Source organism: Tachysurus vachellii, chromosome 2 (assembly GCF_030014155.1).
Source record: "Tachysurus vachellii isolate PV-2020 chromosome 2, HZAU_Pvac_v1, whole genome shotgun sequence".
NCBI classification, from domain to species: Eukaryota; Metazoa; Chordata; class Actinopteri; order Siluriformes; family Bagridae; genus Tachysurus; species Tachysurus vachellii.
Window position 1 is genome coordinate 17471681 of NC_083461.1, and position 22380 is coordinate 17494060.

The following is a 22380-nucleotide window of genomic DNA, read 5'->3' on the forward strand; positions in this document are numbered from 1 at the left end:
GTTTATGAAATACAATATTTAACATACAAATTGTCTGTACTTTTTCAATAGTACTCAATTTATAATGACTTAATAATTGATCACAATTGATTCATGACTGCTTTTTAATTGATTAATCAATCCAAATCTTCTGGTCAGTCTTCATACCATATGGACAAACAAACAAGAGAAATACAGAAGTAGACACTCGCCTGTCATTTTATTAGAAAAACATGTGCTTGTTCATTCGTGCAGTTTTCCCATCAGCCAAAGCAATGCATTAAATCATGAGCTTCGGATATTGTTCACTTCAGAATGGGAAAAACGTGATCGTCCTGACTGAATCATGTTTTTTTGTGTGCCAGATGGTCTGCTTTGAGTAATTCAGAAACTGCTGACAGAAATGTGTGAAAAACTAAAACCATCTAGTTGAGAGAGGTCAGAGAGGAATGGATAGAATTGTTATGCTAAGTTAGCTAACCTAGTACTTATATGTTCCTAATAAAATGACCTATGAGTGTATCCATCCATCCATCCATGCAAGGAACCTAGAGCCTATCTGAGGTAACTCAGGGTAGAAGGAAAGGGTACACCCTGGACAGGATGCCAGTCTATTGCAACTTCAAAATTTCAAATCTACTTGATAAGCAATTGACATTTGATTATTTGAAAATGCTAATGTGAAAAATCAACTCCTTGTATTAAAACATGCTCCCTTTAAAAAGAGAATAAATCCAAGTAGCTGATGCAACATCATTTCATGATGTATCATCCAGAATGATGGGTAATAATTTAGATTCCTTTGATTCAGGACAGTTCTCCTGATATTACATGGTCCAAAGCTATTTTCTGATTGTGGGCCAAGTCCGTCGAGTCCTCCAAAGAGAGCACATCACAATATTCACTATTTCTTAAATATGGATGACTCATGTTACAGCTTCCTAACTCAATTTCTTGCCTCTCTTATAATAAATCAGTGCTGAGCATGGGGTTTAGATTTTCTGAATCTGGCTTTCCTGGACAAATCATTTCAACCAAACATTTTTCTTGCAGAAATTATCACTAAAATAAATTCCTTAAATTATACAAGTTCGTAAAAAGTGCATTTATTAGAGGGTATTTATCATTTCCATCATTAAACATTTCTATATGACAGGAAAGGCAAAGTATGATAGAGTACAATGACATTAAATATCTAAAATTCAGTACAACTCTCACTGTCACTCACTCACACAGAATTTTCCTGACCTACATCTATGGCATATATATTTCTGGCATATATTATTGCCAACCCTTCCTTAAATGTCCACATTATTTCCATATTAAACTATTTAACATTTGTCTTTGGCTTTACATGTTTATTGATTTACATTACAGACCCATATGTTTAAGTGCACATGATCTGTCTGCTTCCAAGTCCACTTCCTATATGCTTCCCAAAGCTCTGTACTGCAGCATCCCATACCACACACTCCACTCATTCTCTCTCTCTCTCTCTCTCTCTCTCTCTCTCTCTCTCTCTCTCTCTCTCTCCCCTGCTGTCTTACTCTCTAGTGATGTCCAAGCTTTACAGCTGCTCTATATTTAGCTTATAGAAAACTGACAGAGTATGCTATATACCATGAGGCTATAAGGTGTATATATATATATATTGGGTATATATATATGGAGATTTTTTTTTGCATGTGTTATAACACATATTTTGCATTAGTTGTAGACATCACACCTCCCAAGTGAGGTATAGATTAACACCAGACAACACCTAGGTGCTAGTTTTGCTTAAAGATTATCTTGTGTATTCATTCAAATGTATTCATTCGTCACTCCAACTATATATATATATATTGGGAAGCATATAGGAAGTGGACTTGGAAGCAGATAGATCATGTGCACTTAAACATATGGGTCTGTAATGTAAATATATATTGCTATGAACAGTTTGCTATAAGCTAAATATAAAGCAGCTGTTCTCCTGTACTCATTTGTCACTCCTACTCATATATATATATATAAAATATATATATAAAACTATCACATAGGTGTTGTCTGGTGTTAATCTATAACTCACTTGGGAGGTGTGACGTCTACAACTAATGCAAAATATGTGTTTTTACACACGCAAAAAAATTCTCTAAGACAAAGAACCTACTCAGGATGAATGAATGGATAAATAATTGGGTTATAAGGTTATATGGGCTCATACAAGGTATTTTACTCAACCTCTACTAAAACAATACATTTCAGTATAATTCATTTTTAATCTGATTTAAATCCAGAACCTGCCCTTGCAAGCCTGGATGCAAAGCAAGAGCACACCCTGGATAAGCTATCAGGTTACCAGGTAAGCATATATCAGGAAGAGACTGGACCAGGCAATGAGATATTAGCATGCTCACACCACACCATAACATTTCCAGCGTCTTGGATACATTGGATTTAAGGGCAGTTATGACTCTAGTGGTTTAGACCCTGGGTTGTTGTTTGAAAGCTTGGGTTTCAAGCTGCTACTGTTGGGCAATTGAGTATCACCCTTAATATTCCAATTCCAACTCCAACCTCCTCATTTGGGATATGTGAAGGAAAGATTTCCGCTGTAATGTATATGTGGTAATAATCAAGGCTTCTTCTGTGCCCCAGAGTTTTGTGTATGTGTATTGTGTGTCTGTGTATGTCTTTGGGTTTTCTGGTTTTCTCCTGCTGTCCACAAATAAGCCAGGTTTTTGCCGAATCTAAATTAGCCAAATAATAATGAGCATAATAATAATGAGCATAATAATAATGAGCATAGGTATGTGCATGGTACTGTGTAATTTCCAGTCCAAGGCGTGTTTCCACCTATGTTCCCAGGATGCAACACAGCACTTACTTAAAGCAGTTACTGAAGATGAATGGATTGATGAACCAATACAACCATCATTGTGGTTCTATTGGTTTCTTAAATACCTGAGTCTGCATGCTTGTCTCAATTACCCTAAAAAGGCTTAACTAGTACAATGAAAGAGCATATTTAAAAAAAATCCCAGCACCATGCAAGCATAATGAGTGAATAGCATGTTCAGTGATGTGTTCCTCACTGACTGATGTTTCAGCATCTGTAGAGAGGTGGAAGGGCATGAGATAGAATACTCACAATTCTCTATATGCACATATAAAAATATGTGAAATTATGTCACAATTGTGAAAAAAATCATTTGTAAGAAAGTTGCTTCTGTATAATAGAGTATAATAGAGGGGTTGGAGTCTGTTATGATGAAGAGAAAGGCTTGGCAGTGTTTTCATTACAATGTTAATTTGCAGTGCAGAAAGCAAATGGGCTTTGAAAATTGGAAAATTACCAAACTAAGCTTCTTAGGAAATGATGCTGCAGTGTCATTAAGCCTTTTCTTTTATTTGAAAAACAAAATCTCTTTCATTCTTGCTGCAATGATATTTAGCATTATTATACTGGACACCCATTGTCATCATCAACAGCCAACATTTCTGGTGCATTGCAAAAAACACAGCCATTCCAAAAAAAATCGACTATGATGAAAGAACACTAAGCTTTCAATATTGTAAGTAATAGTGTCTGATACAGAAGATGATATAGGAGGAGAAACAGAGCATCAACGTAATAGTGGACTTAATAGTGGAATAGTTGGACATAAACAGATGAAGCTCACACTTGATTCAAATATTTATAAATGCATTACATAAAATAGATCCAGTAAAATGTGGAAAATATGTTAAATCATTGATTTGGTCCTAGCTGCCATGCAGAGCGTAGGCAGTCCCATGGTAAGTGCTGATTGGAAACTCGAAAACTGGAAACATTTCAAGGATGTAATTCCATGCATAGCCATATGTCTTCTGGAAGTTTCTGCTGTTTGTTCCTGTTTATCTGATCATGTCAGAATGCCATTAAAGCCTTGGACTAAGCTTCACCCTGACAGACCGTGCCTGATTACCTACAGAGTCACACAGCTGCCCACACTGCTGCTTCTGCTACATGTGCTACAACTTACTGCCCTTCAAATCAGCAAGAAAGAAAGTGGCCTTAAATATAATGGTGTTAAAAAAATTCAGCACTAATTCTATTCCATGAAAAATATCTGTACATTAATGAATGGATTCTACACAGCACTGGTATTAACGGAGGGTAAATATTAATGTTCAGGCTGTCTTTTTATTTCTTTTATTTAAATGAAATACATGATCTCAATCTGTCAGTTGTAATTATTACCCTTCACAGTATGACTGATGGCATTAACCTAATTAGATAAAGATGTCTAGACTGTGATGATGCCAGAGATAATATTTTGTACAATGCATGCATGTTAAACAGATTTGTTTATTCCATATAGCACACTTATTTGGGATGAACAGTGACAGTATGTGATTTAATGAAGCAGAAGCCTGGATTTTTTTTAGCATTTTGAATTGCTATTCATGTACATGTAAATCAGGGGTCTTTGAACTTTTTCATTGATTGTATATAATTTACAATTTATTACATTTATAATAAAATTATCTTATAAATTGTATAAACCCCTTAAATACAAACACCAAATTATACAAATATGTGGCGACATGACTGAAATTTAAACGAAACTTTTCATTATGAACGTCATCAGTCGATCTTTATAAACCGTCATGGACTTTCTTATCACAGGAGTCTCAGGTATGCTAGAATCCAGTAAGAGGATAGAACATTCATGCCATGATTCAGTATGAACTAATCATTTACACTTAACAGTCACTTTATTAGAAAGACCAGTACATTCACTCATTAATACAATAAGCCATTTCGCAACGCAGTTATAAATGGCATTTTGCCTATAAATGGCAACTGCCACTTTTTTTTGTGTGTGTATAAACTCTAGATAAATCCACATGAAATTCCCAGAGGATCAACATTTCCTGGAATACTCAAACCAGCCCTACTTTTCACAAACAAGCTCTATTCGTTAAAACACAGTACACATATATTAACACATGTCATTAGCATCAATGCTAATAATGAACAGTCTTTTTTCCCCTTTTATTAATACTTGTTTTTATTGCTTTGTGTATTCATCATTTACATAAATATATGCTTGTCTCATTTGAGTAGCACATGCAACACAACAGATTGATCTCAGTTACATATCTGTTTATACACTTTATATACCTAATTCCCATAGAATTTGCAGGAATAGTACACAATGCGTCATAGCATTGTAAAGTCATTGAGTGACCACTTGTGCTTGTTTTGAAGTGGCTGTAACTAAGATTAATCCTGGGCAACGTTAAGTCATAAAAACAGAAAAAATGGCAGCAGCATAAATAAACAATTAGAACGGTAGACACAAGCAGCAAAAGCACAGTCAGATCATTCAGATTTCTAGAGGGAATAAACCCAAACTACACTAAACAGTGACATCTCCTGGATCAGAATGGACCGTTATTTTAGCTCCAAGCAATTTAATCATAATATAATAAATTAACTTCATTTTTCTATTTGAATATGTGAGATTTTTTTTTTCCTAAAACCGAAAATAATAATAAAAAAAAAAATCATGATTTAGATTAAGATACATTCATGTGATCATGTAGCACTGAGCACATTTTGGGCATGTGCACATCTCAACTGTCCCATACTCTCACATAAACCCACACACACACACACACACACACACACACACACACACACACACACACACACACTCACACAAGCCCCTGATTGTAATGTTCTTCATTTGTCTTTGTCCATCATATACTTCACTAAATGACTTTCTTTAATTATTTGCATCATATCAATTCACATGTTGAGGCTTAACACTTTAAGAATGTTTCCCACTTGTATCAATGCTTTTTATCGCATCATCGATATAGAGTTTCTGCTGTAGAAATCACTAGATTAAGCCCTATAGGCTGTAATATTAGTATCTGCGTATTTTGTCATCATATGCATCAGAGTAAGGGTTCCTTGTGACCCTGGAGCCATTATAAGCTCCTGCGGCTGCATATCCTGTTCTAGAAGGTGTCTGGCTCTTATAGCTCCTTGTGTCTTCAGGGTAGTCATAGTTCCACATCTGGAACAGAACATTGAGCCATTTAAGCATTTTAGCCAATCAGAATGCATAGTGAGTGAAATATACTGAGTTTAATCAACAAATGTGAAGCAAATCCCATTTTAATCTGGCTGATTAAAATAACCTGAGACAGATCTTACCGCTGTGGTCTCTGTGCGATCTTTTGTCACCAGGGCGTGTCTACTTCCACTGTCTGTCATCTCCAGATTGGTTGGTTGCCAACCAGAATTAGGGTTAACCCGTGGGATCCTGGGAATTCCTGCAGGTTTAGTGAACTCCAGATTGCCATTTGCGGGTATTTTTTCTGGAGATTTGGTCATTTTCTTTGACCTTTTTTAAAGGGCAAACACAAACAAGTACAGTATAACATATTTGTCTTATATAACTTTGTCCCTAACATCATGGGCATATATAAACATATATTTATAGCAATTATTATTTTTTTATAGGTAGTATGTGTGAGTCACATAACAGTCGACATTAAACTAAACTGTTTAAATTTTAACCTTAAAAAACAACCAACCCTCAATCCTGACTCATTTAAATTGAAAACGTACACAAAATGCACATTTATGTAAGACTTTACAACAAAGCACATAGTTTGGCAGAACCTGGAGACCTGCAAAATGTGAAAGAAAAAGTTGCTATTCATGTTTAAGAAAAAAACTTTTTTCTCTTTCATCCACTGTGAGTGAGAAGGTGGTTTAGAGGACTTCAATCAATGGGCCATAGCATGATTTATTATTGCCACTACATCTGTCAGGACTTACTCAAACGGTTCCTTGCTAGACCATTGGGGTCGGGGGTTGGGTGGTAATTGTTTTATACATCGCACACTGTTACCATTTCCATTTCCTATTGTTTTCCCTCTTTCTCACCCATCCCCTGGTTTTCCATTTATGCACTGCTTTATATAAGTCTCTCACGTAGTCCCTGTCAGTACGGAAGTCCTAAGAGGCCATGGGTTATATTCTTTCTTTCTTTCTTTCTTTCTTTCTTTCTTTCTTTCTTTCTTTCTTTCTTTCTTTCTTTCTTTCTTTCCTCATGATCTGGACATAACAAAGGGTCACAAATTAATTTTCTCATGATCTCTGTATAAGAATATGCTCTAGATGCAACAAATGCACAGTAAAGCTTTTACTTTGTCCAGGGACTCATGTAATGGACAACTTCTATATAAGTGTCCGACACTTAAGAAGAGGCTGTGATGTTTGCATCATTATCGTCGGAGACGATATAGCGACCCTACTGCGGTTAATCCAGCCGCTGTTTCTGAAAATATGGTTAAAATAACAACTTAAATTAAATCGTTATTACAAGAAAACAGCTTTTGTTATGTCAGGATAATGAGAAAATGTAGTCGTTACCACGACAAAACAAGAAAAAAATAAAAATAATGCATGGCCTTTTAGGACTTCCGTATATATGTCTCTGAAGTGAAATGGGACTTTGTATTTAGACATAACGTTTGGGACTTTGTATTTAGACATATGTGAGCAGAAAGGCAAGGCCGCATTATTCAGGTTTTTATGTATAGTTATGTTATGATAGGCTATTTAGAATAATAATGAATTGCCAACTAAAATATCTCTGGGGGGGCACGGTGGCTTAGTGGTTAGCACGTTCGCCTCACACCTCCAGGGTTGGGGGTTCGATTCCTGCCTCCGCCTTGTGTGTGTGGAGTTTGCATGTTCTCCCCGTGCCTCGGGGGTTTCCTCCGTGTACTCCAGTTTCCTCCCCCGGTCCAAAGACATGCATAGTAGGTTGATTGGCATCTCTGGAAAATTGTCCCTAGTGTGTGATTGCGTGAGTGAATGAGAGTGTGTGTGTGCCCTGCGATGGGTTGGCACTCCGTCCATGGTGTATCCTGCCATGATGCCCGATGACGCCTGAGATAGGCACAGGCTCCCCGTGACCCGAGGTAGTTCGGATAAGCGGTAGAAGATGAGTGAGTGAGTGAATACCTCTGGGATATCTGATAGTTCATTTTATCATTGTGCAATGAGAAGTATTGTCAAAAAGTGTTTTGTTGTGCAGGAACAAACATGTTTAACTAGCTGACACTGAGGCAAACTATTCATAACCCTGATTACAGGAAACTAACATATGAAAAAATACTGCTAAAACCTTTTATATACTGTATTTATTATTTGGATCTGTCTTTTATCATTTCATTAGTTTACATGAAGTAGCTATAACATGTATTGTTATTTTTTTTTCTTTTTTTGCAGCTTGCTAGATGACATACAAATGTAGGCCTAAATGTGCAATGAAGATCCTACTTAGGCCAAAACATATAGCCACATTATATCATTTTCTGTATATGTTGATTAGTAGATTTGCCCCACTCTATATTACCACCCCAATAAAATAAATCATGAACAAATCATTCTCTGTAGTATAACGTTCCCAAAAACATAATATAAACAAATTTCACATCAATTAGTTTGTGTTTTATATACGTTTACTATACAAAAAGTATCTTACCTTGTGTACAAGACAATAGCACCTGTGAGAGTGGCGAGAAATAGTGTACCCAAAACACAGGCCAGCACAACCAGGATTAAGAGATATGCTGAAATGGCAAAGGTTTAAGATATAAAGTATTAAGATTCAAATGTCCAAATCACTCATTTTGAGTCAGTTTATTTTTGCATTTTTTTAAGGTCCTTTATGTTAACTTACGATCTTCACAGTTGAAACCAGAGAATCCAAAATCACATCTAACAAAAAAAAAAAATATTTTCGCATAAATGACTGATAATAAAAAAATGCTTTTCAATTCAAATTAAAGTTTAAAGGTCAAAACTTACAGTTTACATTCTTCCTGATTCACTGCTTTCTGACCACTTGGACAGGCTGTGGAGGATCAAGAGTTATGGAAATGTAAAGCCCTGAATTATTTAAAGGCTTTACTATTACAGTTTAGGCCAACATGAAATGTAACTTACCAGCGCATGTCCGGTTTGTTTGCATTATCTTGATATATCCATCCCTGCATGTGCATGAAGCTAGACCACTGCCTGGATCACATGTTGTGCTTTCATCATGACAGAATCCTCTACTGCATATGTTGTCATCTACAGAAGCACAAAATATCTAGTACTTTTTTACACACAAGAGAATACATGTAAACACTGGTAAAAGTGGTGATGTAAACAGAAAAGAGATGTAGACATACACATGACGTTAGCGTCTAATAAAACCCCAACTTTGTCTTCAATTGCTTTATTTAATTCTTTCTCCACAGTGAGTGCAGTAACGTCTGATGAGGGGCTGAAGAAATTCTCTACATCTGCTATCACACTGCCTTTTCTGCACATTGATACAGTAAGGAAAAATATATTGAAATACAATCATTTGATTAATCAGTTCCGATGTTCTGCACAGACAATTATACTAATACATTCTATTAAAAGTCCAGTATTAAAAAAAGATAATATACTTTAATCTCTTATTAGTAAATACAGTTATTGGTTCCAAAGGATTATTTCATCTTAATTTCACCTTAAGTAAACATATATAGAGAAATATACTTACTTTAGACTCAACACTGTGGATCCAAGATAAGCAGGATCCGTAAAAGCAACCCAAAGCTGTTTTTAAATTTGTAGAAATCAGAGAAAGTTCTGTTATATGATTTATCTAATCTCTTTAATATATTGAACCATGTAATATCGTACTTTACATTAGCCATATTACACAGATGTAGAGTCTGACTTAGGATTTAAATGTTCTTGATTCAAACAGGAGACTGAAATAAGTTTCAGGCACCTACCGAAGCAAGAATATTATCTGCTGTTTTTTGGAATATTAATGAGTTCTTGTCTTCCATTCCTTTCTCAAAGACCATTGTCAATTTTAACTCGGTTGGGAAAGTCTTTGCTGGAATGAAATTACATGTGAAAGCATAAATATGATACATACTGCTCTGTCTCTATACAATTATATCTAACAATTTTATTTACTGGACGATAAGCAAAAAATAATATGCACACTCAATTAACTCTTTAAAATACATGATTTATAATATAAAATATAAAGTAGACATTCAAGGAGAGAGAAAGAAGAACAGTTCAAACAAACCTAGATAACAAAATTTCTGTACTTCATCATAGAACAGTCCCGGTCGACACACACATCTGTAATTATTCAGGAGATCTTGACAAGTGCTGTCTAAAGGACAAGGGTTCGAGGCACATGGACCTGCAATGTATATCAAAAATGAGCAAAATACTCTTTCAATGTGATAACTAATTAAACAAAGAAAGTCAATAATAATGTTCTATAGTGTTGAATAACATGACTTAGGGTCAATTCCTTCTTACCTGGTACAGGTGTAGTGGGGGCAGGTGTGGTTCCACCTTTAAAGTGAACAAAAAAGTTCATCAAAAAGAGAAAAGAAACAAAAATAAATATGAGTAAAGTCAAGGAAACAGTAAAAATAACATATGGATTGTTGGACAGGAATTCCTTACAGGTGATGTGTAAAGAACAAGGAGACAAGGCAATAAGACCAGCTAAGTACATCAATAATGAGAAAATATCCTACAGATTTAATATTTTAAACAAAACCAGCTCCAACATCCATAGTGTAGAAGAACATTACATGGTGTCCCAATTCTGCTTTACCTGGTGCAGGTGTAGTGGGAGCAGGTGTGGTTTCACCTACAAATTTTATAATAAAGTTCAGAAAAAGAGAAAATAAACAAAAATAGATATGAGTAAAGTTAAATAAACAATGCATGTGATATTTTATTTGTTGGATAAGAGCTCTTCCAGTTTCTAATATGTTACACTGTTAAAACAAAACCAGCTCCAACATCCATAGTGTAGAAGAACATTACATGGTTTCCAATTCTGCTTTACCTGGTGCAGGTGTAGTGGGAGCAGGTGTGGTTTCACCTACAAATTTTATAATAAAGTTCAGAAAAAGAGAAAACAAACAAAAATAGATATGAGTAAAGTTAAAAAACACAATGCATGTGATATTTTATTTGTTGGACAAGAGCTCTTCCAGTTTCTAATATGTTACACTGTTAAAACAAAACCAACTCTAATATCCATAGTGTAGAAGAACATTACATGGTCTCCCAATTCTGCTTTACCTGGTGCAGGTGTAGTGGGAGCAGGTGTGGTTTCACCTACAAATTTTATAATAAAGTTCAGAAAAAGAGAAAATAAACAAAAATAGATATGAGTAACGTTAAATAAACAATGCATGTGATACTTTATTTGTTGGATAGGAGCTCTTCCAGTTTCTAACATGTTACACTTTTAAAAGAAATCCAGCTCTAATATCCATAGTGTAGAAGAACATTACATGGTGTCCCAATTCTGCTTTACCTGGTGCAGGTGTAGTGGGAGCAGGTGTGGTTTCACCTAGAAATTTAATAATAAAAAGAAATAAAAATAGATATGAGTAAAGTCAAGTAAACAGTAAAAATGACGTTTGGATTGTTGGACAGAAATTCCTTACAGTTGCTGTGTAAAGAACAGAAGTCAAGGCAATAGGACCAGCTAAGTATATCAATAATGAGGAAATCTCTTACATTTTCAATATCTTAAACAAAACCAGCTCTAATATCCATAGTGTAGAAGAACATTACATGGTGTCCCAATTCTGCTTTACCTGGTGCAGGTGTAGTGGGAGCAGGTGTGGTTTCACCTTCAAAGTGAACAAAAAAAGTTCATTAAAAAGAGAAAAGTAACAAAAATAGATATGAGCAAAGTCAAATTTCCATTTCTGTCATTTAGCAGACAACCTTATCCAGAGTGACTTATAATTTATACAACGGAGCTATTGAGGGTTAAGGGCCTTACTCAGGGGTCCTGCAGTGGCAGCAGGATTCAAACTTATCACCTTCCAAACAGTAGACCAACGCTTTAACCACTAGGCTACAACATCCCCAACTAAACAGTGCATGTCACATTTAATTTGTTGGACAGGAGCTCTTCCAGTTTCTAATATATTACACTGTTAAAACAAAACCAGCCCTAATATCCATAGTGTAGAAGAACATTACATGGTGTTCCAATTCTGCTTTACCTGGTGCAGGTGTAGTGGGAGCAGGTGTGGTTTCAACTACAAATTTTATAATAAAGTTAAGAAAAAGAGAAAATAAATAAAAATAGATATGAGTAAAGTTAAAAAACACAATGCATGTGATATTTTATTTGTTGGACAAGAGCTCTTCCAGTTTCTAATATGTTACACTGTTAAAACAAAACCAACTCTAATGTCCATAGTGTAGAAGAACATTACATGGTGTCCCAATTCTGCTTTACCTGGTGCAGGTGTAGTGGGAGCAGGTGTGGTTTCACCTACAAATTTTATAATAAAGTTCAGAAAAAGAGAAAATAAACAAAAATAGAAATGAGTAAAGTTAAAAAACACAATGCATGTGATATTTTATTTGTTGGACAAGAGCTCTTCATGTTTCTAATATATTACACTGTTAAAACAAAACCAACTCTAATGTCCATAGTGTAGAAGAACATTACATGGTGTCCCAATTCTGCTTTACCTGGTGCAGGTGTAGTGGGAGCAGGTGTGGTTTCACCTACAAATTTTATAATAAAGTTCAGAAAAAGAGAAAATAAACAAAAATAGAAATGAGTAAAGTTAAAAAACACAATGCATGTGATATTTTATTTGTTGGACAAGAGCTCTTCATGTTTCTAATATATTACACTGTTAAAACAAAACCAACTCTAATGTCCATAGTGTAGAAGAACATTACATGGTGTCCCAATTCTGCTTTACCTGGTGCAGGTGTAGTGGGAGCAGGTGTGGTTTCACCTACAAATTTTATAATAAAGTTCAGAAAAAGAGAAAATAAACAAAAATAGAAATGAGTAAAGTTAAAAAACACAATGCATGTGATATTTTATTTGTTGGACAAGAGCTCTTCATGTTTCTAATATATTACACTGTTAAAACAAAACCAGCTCTAATATCCATAGTGTAGAAGAACATTACATGGTGTCCCAATTCTGCTTTACCTGGTGCAGGTGTAGTGGGAGCAGGTGTGGTTTCACCTACAAATTTTATAATAAAGTTCAGAAAAAGAGAAAATAAACAAAAATAGATATGAGTAACGTTAAATAAACAATGCATGTGATACTTTATTTGTTGGACAAGAGCTCTTCCAGTTTCTAACATGTTACACTTTTAAAAGAAATCCAGCTCTAATATCCATAGTGTAGAAAAACATTACATGGTGTCCCAATTCTGCTTTACCTGGTGCAGGTGTAGTGGGAGCAGGTGTGGTTTCACCTTCAAAGTGAACAAAAAAGTTCATTAAAAAGAGAAAAGTAACAAAAATAGATATGAGCAAAGTCAAATTTCCATTTCTGTCATTTAGCAGACAACCTTATCCAGAGTGACTTATAATTTATGCAACTGAGCAATTGAGGGTTAAGGGCCTTACTCAGGGGTCCTGCAGTGGCAGCAGGATTCAAACTTATCACCTTCCAAACAGTAGACCAACGCCTTAACCACTAGGCTACAACATCCCCAACTAAACAGTGCATGTCACATTTAATTTGTTGGACAGGAGCTATTCCAGTTTCTAATATATTACACTGTTAAAACAAAACCAGCCCTAATATCCATAGTGTAGAAGAACATTACATGGTGTCCCAATTCTGCTTTACCTGGTGCAGGTGTAGTGGGAGCAGGTGTGGTTTCACCTACAAATTTTATAATAAAGTTAAGAAAAAGAGAAAATAAACAAAAATAGATATGAGTAAAGTTAAAAAACACAATGCATGTGATATTTTATTTGTTGGACAAGAGCTCTTCCAGTTTCTAATATATTACACCGTTAAAACCAAAACAACTCTAATATCCATAGTGTAGAAGAACATTACATGGTGTCCCAATTCTGCTTTACCTGGTGCAGGTGTAGTGGGAGCAGGTGTGTTTTCACCTTCAAAGTGAACAAAAAAAGTTCATTAAAAAGAGAAAAGTAACAAAAATAGATATGAGCAAAGTCAAATTTAAATCTGTTGTAGATGTAGTGGGAGCAGATGTGGTTGTATCTTCACATTTAATAATAAAGTTTATCAAAAAGAGAAAAGAAACAAAAATAGATATGAGTAAGGCAAATTCAATTCATTCACTTCGATTCAATTAATTTTTTTGTACAGTAATTTTAACAATGGACATTGTCTCAAAGTAGCTTTACAGAAATTAAAAAAATTATGTAGATTTATTTGCATTTATCCCTATTTATCCCTAATGAACAAGCCTGAGGTGACGTGGCAAGGAAAAACTCCCTTGGAGCTCTAAATAAACAGTGTAAATGACATTTGGTTTGTTGGACAGGAATTCCTTACAGGTGCTATGTAAAGTACAAGGAGCCATGACAGCAGCTAAGTATATCAATAATGTGCAAATCTCTTACAGTTTCAATAATAATAATAATAAAAACAGCTCTAATGTCCATAGTGTAGAAGTTAAATAAACATTCAATTTGTTGCTGTGAGTTAGAACACTATTACATAGTGTCACAATTCTGCTTTACCTGATTCTGTAAGGACAGCATTTCCACCTTCAAAGTTGACAAAGTTGTGCAATAAGAGAGAAGAAAGAGAATGGACATGAATCAAATCATAAAAACAATGGATGTGATATTTTATTTTGAAAATAAAATAGGGATAAAGTGTCCTCATATTAATCCACCTTTTAATGAAAAACATATACAACCAACTGATTGGTCAATTCATTATCCAATTAATGTAGATTAAATGCAATTTTAATGCATTTTGTCAGTTACACCAATCAGTGCATTTTTTTTACTCTATAAAGCATGTTATTTCAGTCATATTTATTAGTCCAAACTGGAATATTCCCATAGTGTTAGGTCTATGATGGAAATAGCATCAAACTCCATATCCCAGAATGCATCATACAAGCATTGTCAAGATCACAGTCACCAGGATGTTAATGTTCCACAATGATCACACAAAATGGACTCAATTACCAACAACAAATATGTGAGCACAATCCAAACACACACCACAACATATCCACTCAGATCTCTTTACAACTGACGTACCAAGCATATTCTAATATGTTTATAGTTTTGATACTACATTTTTTACCTTGATTGTGATTTTGTTTTGATCTATTATATTCCTGATTGTTCATCACCTGACCTCACTCCTGTCTCTTACTGTTGAACATATTTAGTGATTGGATTTAGCTTTGTATGTGTGTGTTTGCCAGTCCTTTCAATAAACCCATTTCCTACAACTGCCTTGGTCTTTGCTGCCTTACAGAATACTTTTCCTGAAACAAGAAGACATCAGGAATAGTTGCCTGGCATCAGTCAATAGCCAATCTGGGACTCAGTAGAGGAGCAAAAACAACAATTATCCATGCTCAGTCCTCATGCACTGGAGTTCAGAATGTACCTGCACTAAAGGCAGAATATTGGCAAAACTTAAACCCAGCAGTTCCTATAGATCTGGTATGACACAATGACAAAAAAAAATCCTGAACACACCCACTGTTCTGGACATCCATCTCGATCACCTGCTTTGTACCCTAAAAATAGATGAGAGAACTTTATACAAAACTAATCTCAAGCCAAACTCACAGTTACCTCAAACCTGAAATTCTACCTTTACAGCCTTAACTGATTTTGGTACAGCTAGAAATGTCATTGACTGGACCATTGGAGAAAGGCTCAAGCTCTGCCTCCAGAGCTGATTTCACATTTAGGTTCTAGATGGGAACATCTTTGTATGAGGATCTATAAATAACTGCCCTGAAAATCTTCAACTTCAAGTCAGCACCCTTTGTCATAAAACCATAAAACTATTGGTAGTCACAGTGTTTTAAATCCTGTTTCCATGTACCTGTGGCTATGACCACTTTGACTTCCATAGGAAGTCCTGACTTCCTCACCATGCCATTAATCTTTGCATTCAATTATGAGCCTGGAACCACACACCCTCAAAAATGACTTATAGCCACACACTGAAAAACAAACAATGCAGGAAGCCTTTGCGCAGGGGGACCCACTCTGTCCTGCACTTCTCCAACATCGAGTGTCTTTTTTGTGAACAAATTGCTATTTTGATTTCCTCACCGTCCCAGTTTCATGACAGTTTCATGTGGCCGGTACCACAGCTGTTAAGGAGCTTTAAACAAAGGTGCCAAATACAAACGTTGACTCCCTTTTTCTCATTTACCCAACTCTGTCACAATAACTAAATGAGGAAACCATTCTCCTTGAATCATGTCTCATGGAAGCATTCACTCTGGATCTGGACTGTGAAAATGCCCAAGCTAGCCAGCTTCAGTTTTCTGTCTAAATGGAATGGTTTGTGTATAAAATTTACATCTGAGCTCACACATCACCAGCCACTGGGCAGCCAAGCATTCACAAAACCTATAAACCTCTCCATAACAGATATTGGTGGTCCAAAATTCTCACAAACATATACAAGACTATATCATGCCCCAAGTGTTCAAAGTCCAAGGTTCCATGGAACTTAACCACAGATAAACTATTACAACTATAAGTCCTGCAATGCACTTGGTCACACTTTGCTCTAGAGATCATGACATATCTAAAGTTCTCTCAAGGAAATACAGTAATCATGGTGACCATAGATCTTTTTTCCAAGTTTCTCCTACTAGTACTCCTGACTAAGTTACCTACAGTTATCCAAACTGCGTAGCTATTGTTCAGCCACGTCTTCAGGAATTTCAGTGAGCTTGGTGTCTGGAAGAACTTAATTGAAAAGCTGGAAGTGGCTTCAGCCTCACCTCTGGCTATCACCCACAAGTCAATGGTCAAGTGAAACAATCCAACCAAGAAGTTTGTAGATTTCTCTGCTCTTTTTCCTTCAACAAATGAGAGGATTGACCTCACTTCTTCCCATAGGCAAAGAACTTGCTGAGACACTTGGTCACCCAGCTTATTCCCTTTCAATGCATCCACAGCCAGCAATCACCCTGGTGACCATGGGATGCCAACCCCTCCAATTCAGCAGCAGTGGATGTGTTGTCCAAGTAAAAAAAGTATGAAATGTCTTGTGTCATACCTACACCAGAAATGTTGTCAACTCAAACTACAAAAACATCACAAACTACAAATTACGACTCATTAAGATTAAGAACTTATAAATATAAGAAATAGACCACATATAATATGCAAATAATATATCACATATAATACACATTCACCCTCTCAACCATAGTACAGAGATTCTCATAGTTAGATAAATAAAAAAAAAGATTATTACACAATCATTATCATTTGATGATGCCAGTTGTATAATAAATTATAATATAACATAAGATCATTTTAGGCAATACATTCTTAAGGTTGATATCATGTAAGGACTTTGTAATGTCATAAAATATCAGCTGATATTCCAGTCATATTTTTACACTATACAATACCACACACAAGAAGAACGACATTGGTATTGGGAAAATAAAAATTAATGGTTTACTGGAACATATTAAAAATGGCAAATTTAATACAATTTTAAAATTACTCCATCTATTAATAACTATTCTGAATTCCGAAACTTCACATATTATTATAAGTATTTAACCATACCTGATAATTTTATGTTTTTTTTCCTAAAAATGGGATATGGTTAGGCTATGGTTTTATTTTAACTTAAACAGGAGAAAGGACAATTTACTATAATTCAAATGCACAATATAGTTTCAAACACTCATTGAAAGTAAACATAAATTTCACAGTTTTTAAATTTTACACTCATAGTTTAAAGTGTTATATAGTAAGAAAATTTTATTATCAGGCTTTTAGTGAAGTAAATAAAAACTGGTGGTCAAAAATAATTTGGTTTTAAGTACAAAGCAATTTAACAGGATTACAAACTTCTCCTGTCTGCACCTATAGATTTTTACCTGTTTCAAATTTTAACTGAATTAAAGCTACTCCAGCCATAAATCTGCTTTTAAGGACATATTACTCACCCACAAGCAGAAGCAGTAAGTATAAACTCAAGAGTTGTTTAATTAAAGCCATATTGCAAGTCCTATGCTGAATAAGAGGCTCAGCAGAAAACGTCTTTCAACACTTTCAGTATTGTGTGTAATGACTGAGTTCTGGTTGTTGCTACTGTTTTAGACTAGAGAAAAGAAGGGTGTGACCATTCCATCAGGCCTCGCCCCCAAACCCCAACCACACCACCTAAAATATGTCATGAAGTTGAGTTAAACAGATAAACCAGACACTTGTGCCGTTGTACATCATAATAAAAAGACAAAAGCAAATATTATATGCCAAGAGCAAACTGGAGAGCTTTCTCCTAATCCTAAATGTTTACAGAAATAATTGCTCACCATTTGACTCTTCAATAATTGAATATGAATATTTAAATGATTCATTACAAAATGGTTACATATAGATATTTAACAGACTAGGCAAGGCGTATGCTACAGTTTGTAAACTAATACCAGCAGGGTACAATATCTTCTATGGCACAGAAGACATTTATTTGAGTGCTAGAGGAGCAAAGTGCACAGAGTAGATGAAAGTAGAGTAAGAGCTAATGTGACAATGTTTTATTTTAAGGTTTTTGTGGTGCGGACAAGTTACAGACACGTTTGCTGATTGTGGTCAAAGAGTTAAATTTATATTTCAGGTCCAAAACAACTCTACCTAATGTTAGATATTGTTTGGTATAAATCATATGCTTACTTTTGTCACAGTTAAAGTTTCCTGCTGATGAGTGAATTTCACACTGGCATGAATAAAGTATCTATCTATCTATCTATCTATCTATCTATCTATCTATCTATCTATCTATCTATCTATCTATCTATATGTGCAAGTAACACTGCAGAGTATAATGGTCTTCATCACTCCTCTGTCAGCTATAACTTCTAAGGCAGTTCCATAGTATCATAGTATATATATATATGGACATAGGCCAAATGATTAGTCTCTAAAATGCTGGGCCACCTTTTGTTATTTTCAGATGTAAAGTAAGGGCGTTATATGAATACAGAGGAGTGTTATTTAACCCAAGCTGGAAAACGCCCAAGTTGCCATGATCATGGATTTGATTAAAGGATTTATTATGAGCTGATACTGTGCAACACATTTTCAAGTCTAATTCAAATTTTAGGGGGGCACGGTGGCTTAGTGGTTAGCACATTCGCCTCACACCTCCAGGGTTGGGGGTTTGATTCCTGCCTCCGCCTTGTGTGTGTGGAGTTTGCATGTTCTCCCCGTGCCTCGGGGGTTTCCTCTGGGTACTCCGGTTTCCTCCCCCGGTCCAAAGACATGCATGGTAGGTTGATTGGCATCTCTGGAAAATTGTCTGTAGTGTGTGATTGCGTGAGTGAATGAGAGTGTGTGTGCCCTGCGATGGGTTGGCACTCCATCCAGGGTGTATCCTGCCTCGATGCCCAATGACGCCTGAGATAGGCACAGGCTCCCCGTGACCCGAGGTAGTTCGGATAAGCGGTAGAAAATGAGTGAAAGTGAGAGAATTCAAATTTCCTTCCTGGGTGTTCCATTTTCCACTTTATTAGGAACACCTGTACACCTGCTTATTCATGCAATTTATAAAATCAATCAATCAATCATATAGACAGTCAAATGCATAAAATCAAGCAGATACATATCTACAGTTAATGTCCAAATCAAACATGGGATAATGGAACAAGTGCTCTGTCGCTTTAACCATGGAATAGTTCCAATCTGGCTAGTTTCCTCTGATCTCTTTTATTAATAGGGCATTTCCACCCACCAAACTCAGTCTCTCACTCAGTGTGTTTTGTTTCTTACATCATTCTGTGTAAACTCCAGAGATGTCCAGCTGGCACAGACAACAGTGCTACAATCAGAATAAACAAAACAGACTTTTCCTTCATTCTGATGTTAGATGAGAACATTAACTGCTGCTCTTTATCTATATCTGCACGATTCTATGTATAGTGCGTCTGCTGCATGATTGTCTGATTAGATAACCACACGAATGTGAGGTTATACACATTTACTAATAAAGTAGATGTGAATGTATATGACTCATGGACAGTCAGCTAAAAAAAGGTTACGGTTGAGGTTCAAAAAGTCTATAATTTGTGCGTCATGAAGAGTCATGTTGTTTTATTGAACGTCCTCCATAGAGTTGTTAGTTATCCTAACTTATCCTATTATATAAAAATATCTTATTTAACAGTTAGCAAACACTAACCTTAATGTTAACCAAACTTGGTTAAAAGTTTGGTTTCAAGTTACGGTAAACATAAAATTCATTATTTTCCAAATACACTTAAAAATAAAGCACTACAGTGCTAATACATCTAATGAAATATTACATGCATTTAGGACTTAAAAACACACAGATTTAAAATGTCTTAAATCATTCGATCAAATAAAACACGTATGTAAAGCGTCAAACTTGTGTTAAACCATTTCAGCCAATGATATTTACTTTTTGGTTAGAATGGCTGCAATTTGATTGCCCTTGAGTAACAAGGTTGTGTTTTGTAGCACAGAATTAACTACTATAATATACAAAATGGAGTTAAATAACATCTACATAGGATATCAGGATTGTGCCTTTCGGTGCAACCTTGTTACTTTAATTTAATAGATAGAAGCCTTTATTTATCACATATACATTACAGCACAGTGAAATTTCTTTTGTATATCCCAGGTTAGGGTTAGGGTTAGGGCTCGTTTAAGGACCTTTTCTATCATATTCTATTTTTACGTGTTTATATTTTAAAATGAAGTTACTATCTTTAACATCTATTTCTAATGAGCAAACGAGGTGAGGGTGGCAAAGAAAAACTCCCTGAGAGGATATGAGGAAGAAATCTTGAGAGCCCATCCTCATTTGGATGACACCGGACAGTAAATAATATAAACAATGTTCTTTCTACAACAGTTTGGAGTTGAGTGAAATTAAGCAACCAAGAGCTCTATTGAGCTTTCAGAATAGGCATTAACATTTAAGGGAGTTTTTTTCTGGAGATTTTAATGAGTTCCTGTGTCCAAACCAGCTAATATTCAGTCATGGCAATGAGCTGTTGTATGAAATATAATTCATCTTCTACCGCTTATCCGAACTACCTCGGGTAACGGGGAGCCTGTGCCTATCTCAGGCGTCATTGGGCATCGAGGCAGGATACACCCTGGACGGAGTGCCAACCCATCGCAGGGCACACACACACACACTCTCATTCACTCACGCAATCACACACTACGTACAATTTTCCAGAGATGCCAATCAACCTACCATGCATGTCTTTGGACCGGGGAGGAAACCGGAGTACCCGGAGGAAACCCCCGAGGCACGGGGAGAACATGCAAACTCCATGAAATATAATAAAAACACTTATTTATTAAGAGCAGTTATGTCTTTATGCTTAATCTAGGTCGTTAGCATTCTTACATGTCGTTTAATGCCCCATTTGGAGTAACCCTTAAAGGTTGTACACAAAACCGTATAACAAGAGTTATAAAGAAGCTGAAACCTGCACAAGGATCAAAATGGAGTAAGTTTTCAGGTGACACTTTTGAGACAAATAACTTTAAAAAAAAAAATAATTAATTATGCAGTAGTCTTTGTCTTGTTTTAAGACAAGACTTGACTTAACAGCACAGAGCAGTTCATGATTTACTTTACTTCACTTTATTTCCTTTATTGCACTAGTTTCTATTCATGTAAAACATTATCTACAAAGAGTGAGTAGTGCTTTATTAGCCCAGGACTTATCTGGGAAACATAATTTTCTAAAGGACATCCTGATCCCAGTTTGGTTTATCATTAACATCTTTTCATAAGAGATAGCATAAAGACAGCCTCGTGGCGAATGAGATCAGAATGTATATGAGGTATAAAGCACGTCAAATACTTTAACAGACCATTTCGTATTTAACAACACCAAGACTGACTTGGAATTCAGAAGAACTGGTTTGGTGTTATTTGTGATGAGTAAATGAGCCTTAGTTTAATTTATTTCCCAGTGATTTGTTATAGGAAAAAAGAGAATCATAGTTTATAATTGAATAATAGTATTACACTGAATGGAAATGTAAAAGCTAACAAAATAATCACTATTTCTATATTTTTAAATGAAAATCTCTTTCAGGGGACACAACTGGGTCCATATATAATTCTTTATATTTCAGACTGGACTACAGCATGTGATGTTATTAAAGGAAATTTGCACAGCTGATGTAAGGACACAAGAAAGTATCAGCAGGAGTGGCGTCATATATAAGAGGAGTGGCGTCATATATAAGCAGACGGACTGGAATTGTCTGTCACCATGGAGCTGGGTCCAAAGTTTCTCAGATTGGCAAAGCACACCTTTGTACACCTTGTG

General features: G+C 35.6%; 1 protein-coding gene across 7 annotated transcripts; it reads right to left on the minus strand.

The window, feature by feature from the left end:
* Positions 1-4682: 4682 nt before the first annotated feature.
* muc13b (mucin 13b, cell surface associated) lies at positions 4683-18128 on the minus strand. Of its 7 annotated transcripts, none has more exons than XM_060860932.1 (19): positions 18007-18128; positions 14564-14590; positions 13931-13966; positions 13692-13727; positions 12321-12356; positions 11141-11176; positions 10902-10937; positions 10665-10700; positions 10361-10396; positions 10119-10238; positions 9811-9917; positions 9573-9628; positions 9214-9347; positions 8984-9112; positions 8846-8891; positions 8718-8755; positions 8520-8607; positions 6173-6362; positions 4683-6032 (listed from the first exon to the last, which is right to left on the minus strand). In XM_060860932.1, the coding sequence occupies exons 1-19, from the start codon at positions 18056-18058 to the stop codon at positions 5880-5882; spliced, it is 1392 nt and encodes a 463-aa protein (XP_060716915.1). In that variant the 5' UTR covers positions 18059-18128; the 3' UTR covers positions 4683-5879. The 7 variants fall into 7 exon arrangements, with proteins under 7 accessions (XP_060716915.1, XP_060716923.1, XP_060716931.1 ...); XM_060860940.1 differs by lacking the exons at positions 10665-10700; positions 11141-11176 and adding exons at positions 13038-13073; positions 13276-13311; XM_060860948.1 differs by lacking the exons at positions 11141-11176; positions 12321-12356; positions 13692-13727 and having other exon boundaries at positions 18007-18127.
* Positions 18129-22380: the final 4252 nt, after the last annotated feature.

Coding starts and splice junctions, on each gene's coding strand:
- muc13b (XM_060860932.1), bottom strand. CDS start 18,058: ATGGCTTTAATTAAACAACTCTTGAGTTTATACTTACTGCTTCTGCTT. Junction 12,357..13,691: donor TCCCACTACACCTGCACCAG/GTAAAGCAGAAT, acceptor TAAAATTTGTAG/GTGAAACCACACCTGCTCCC. Junction 9,918..10,118: donor ACAGAAATTTTGTTATCTAG/GTTTGTTTGAAC, acceptor ATTTCATTCCAG/CAAAGACTTTCCCAACCGAG.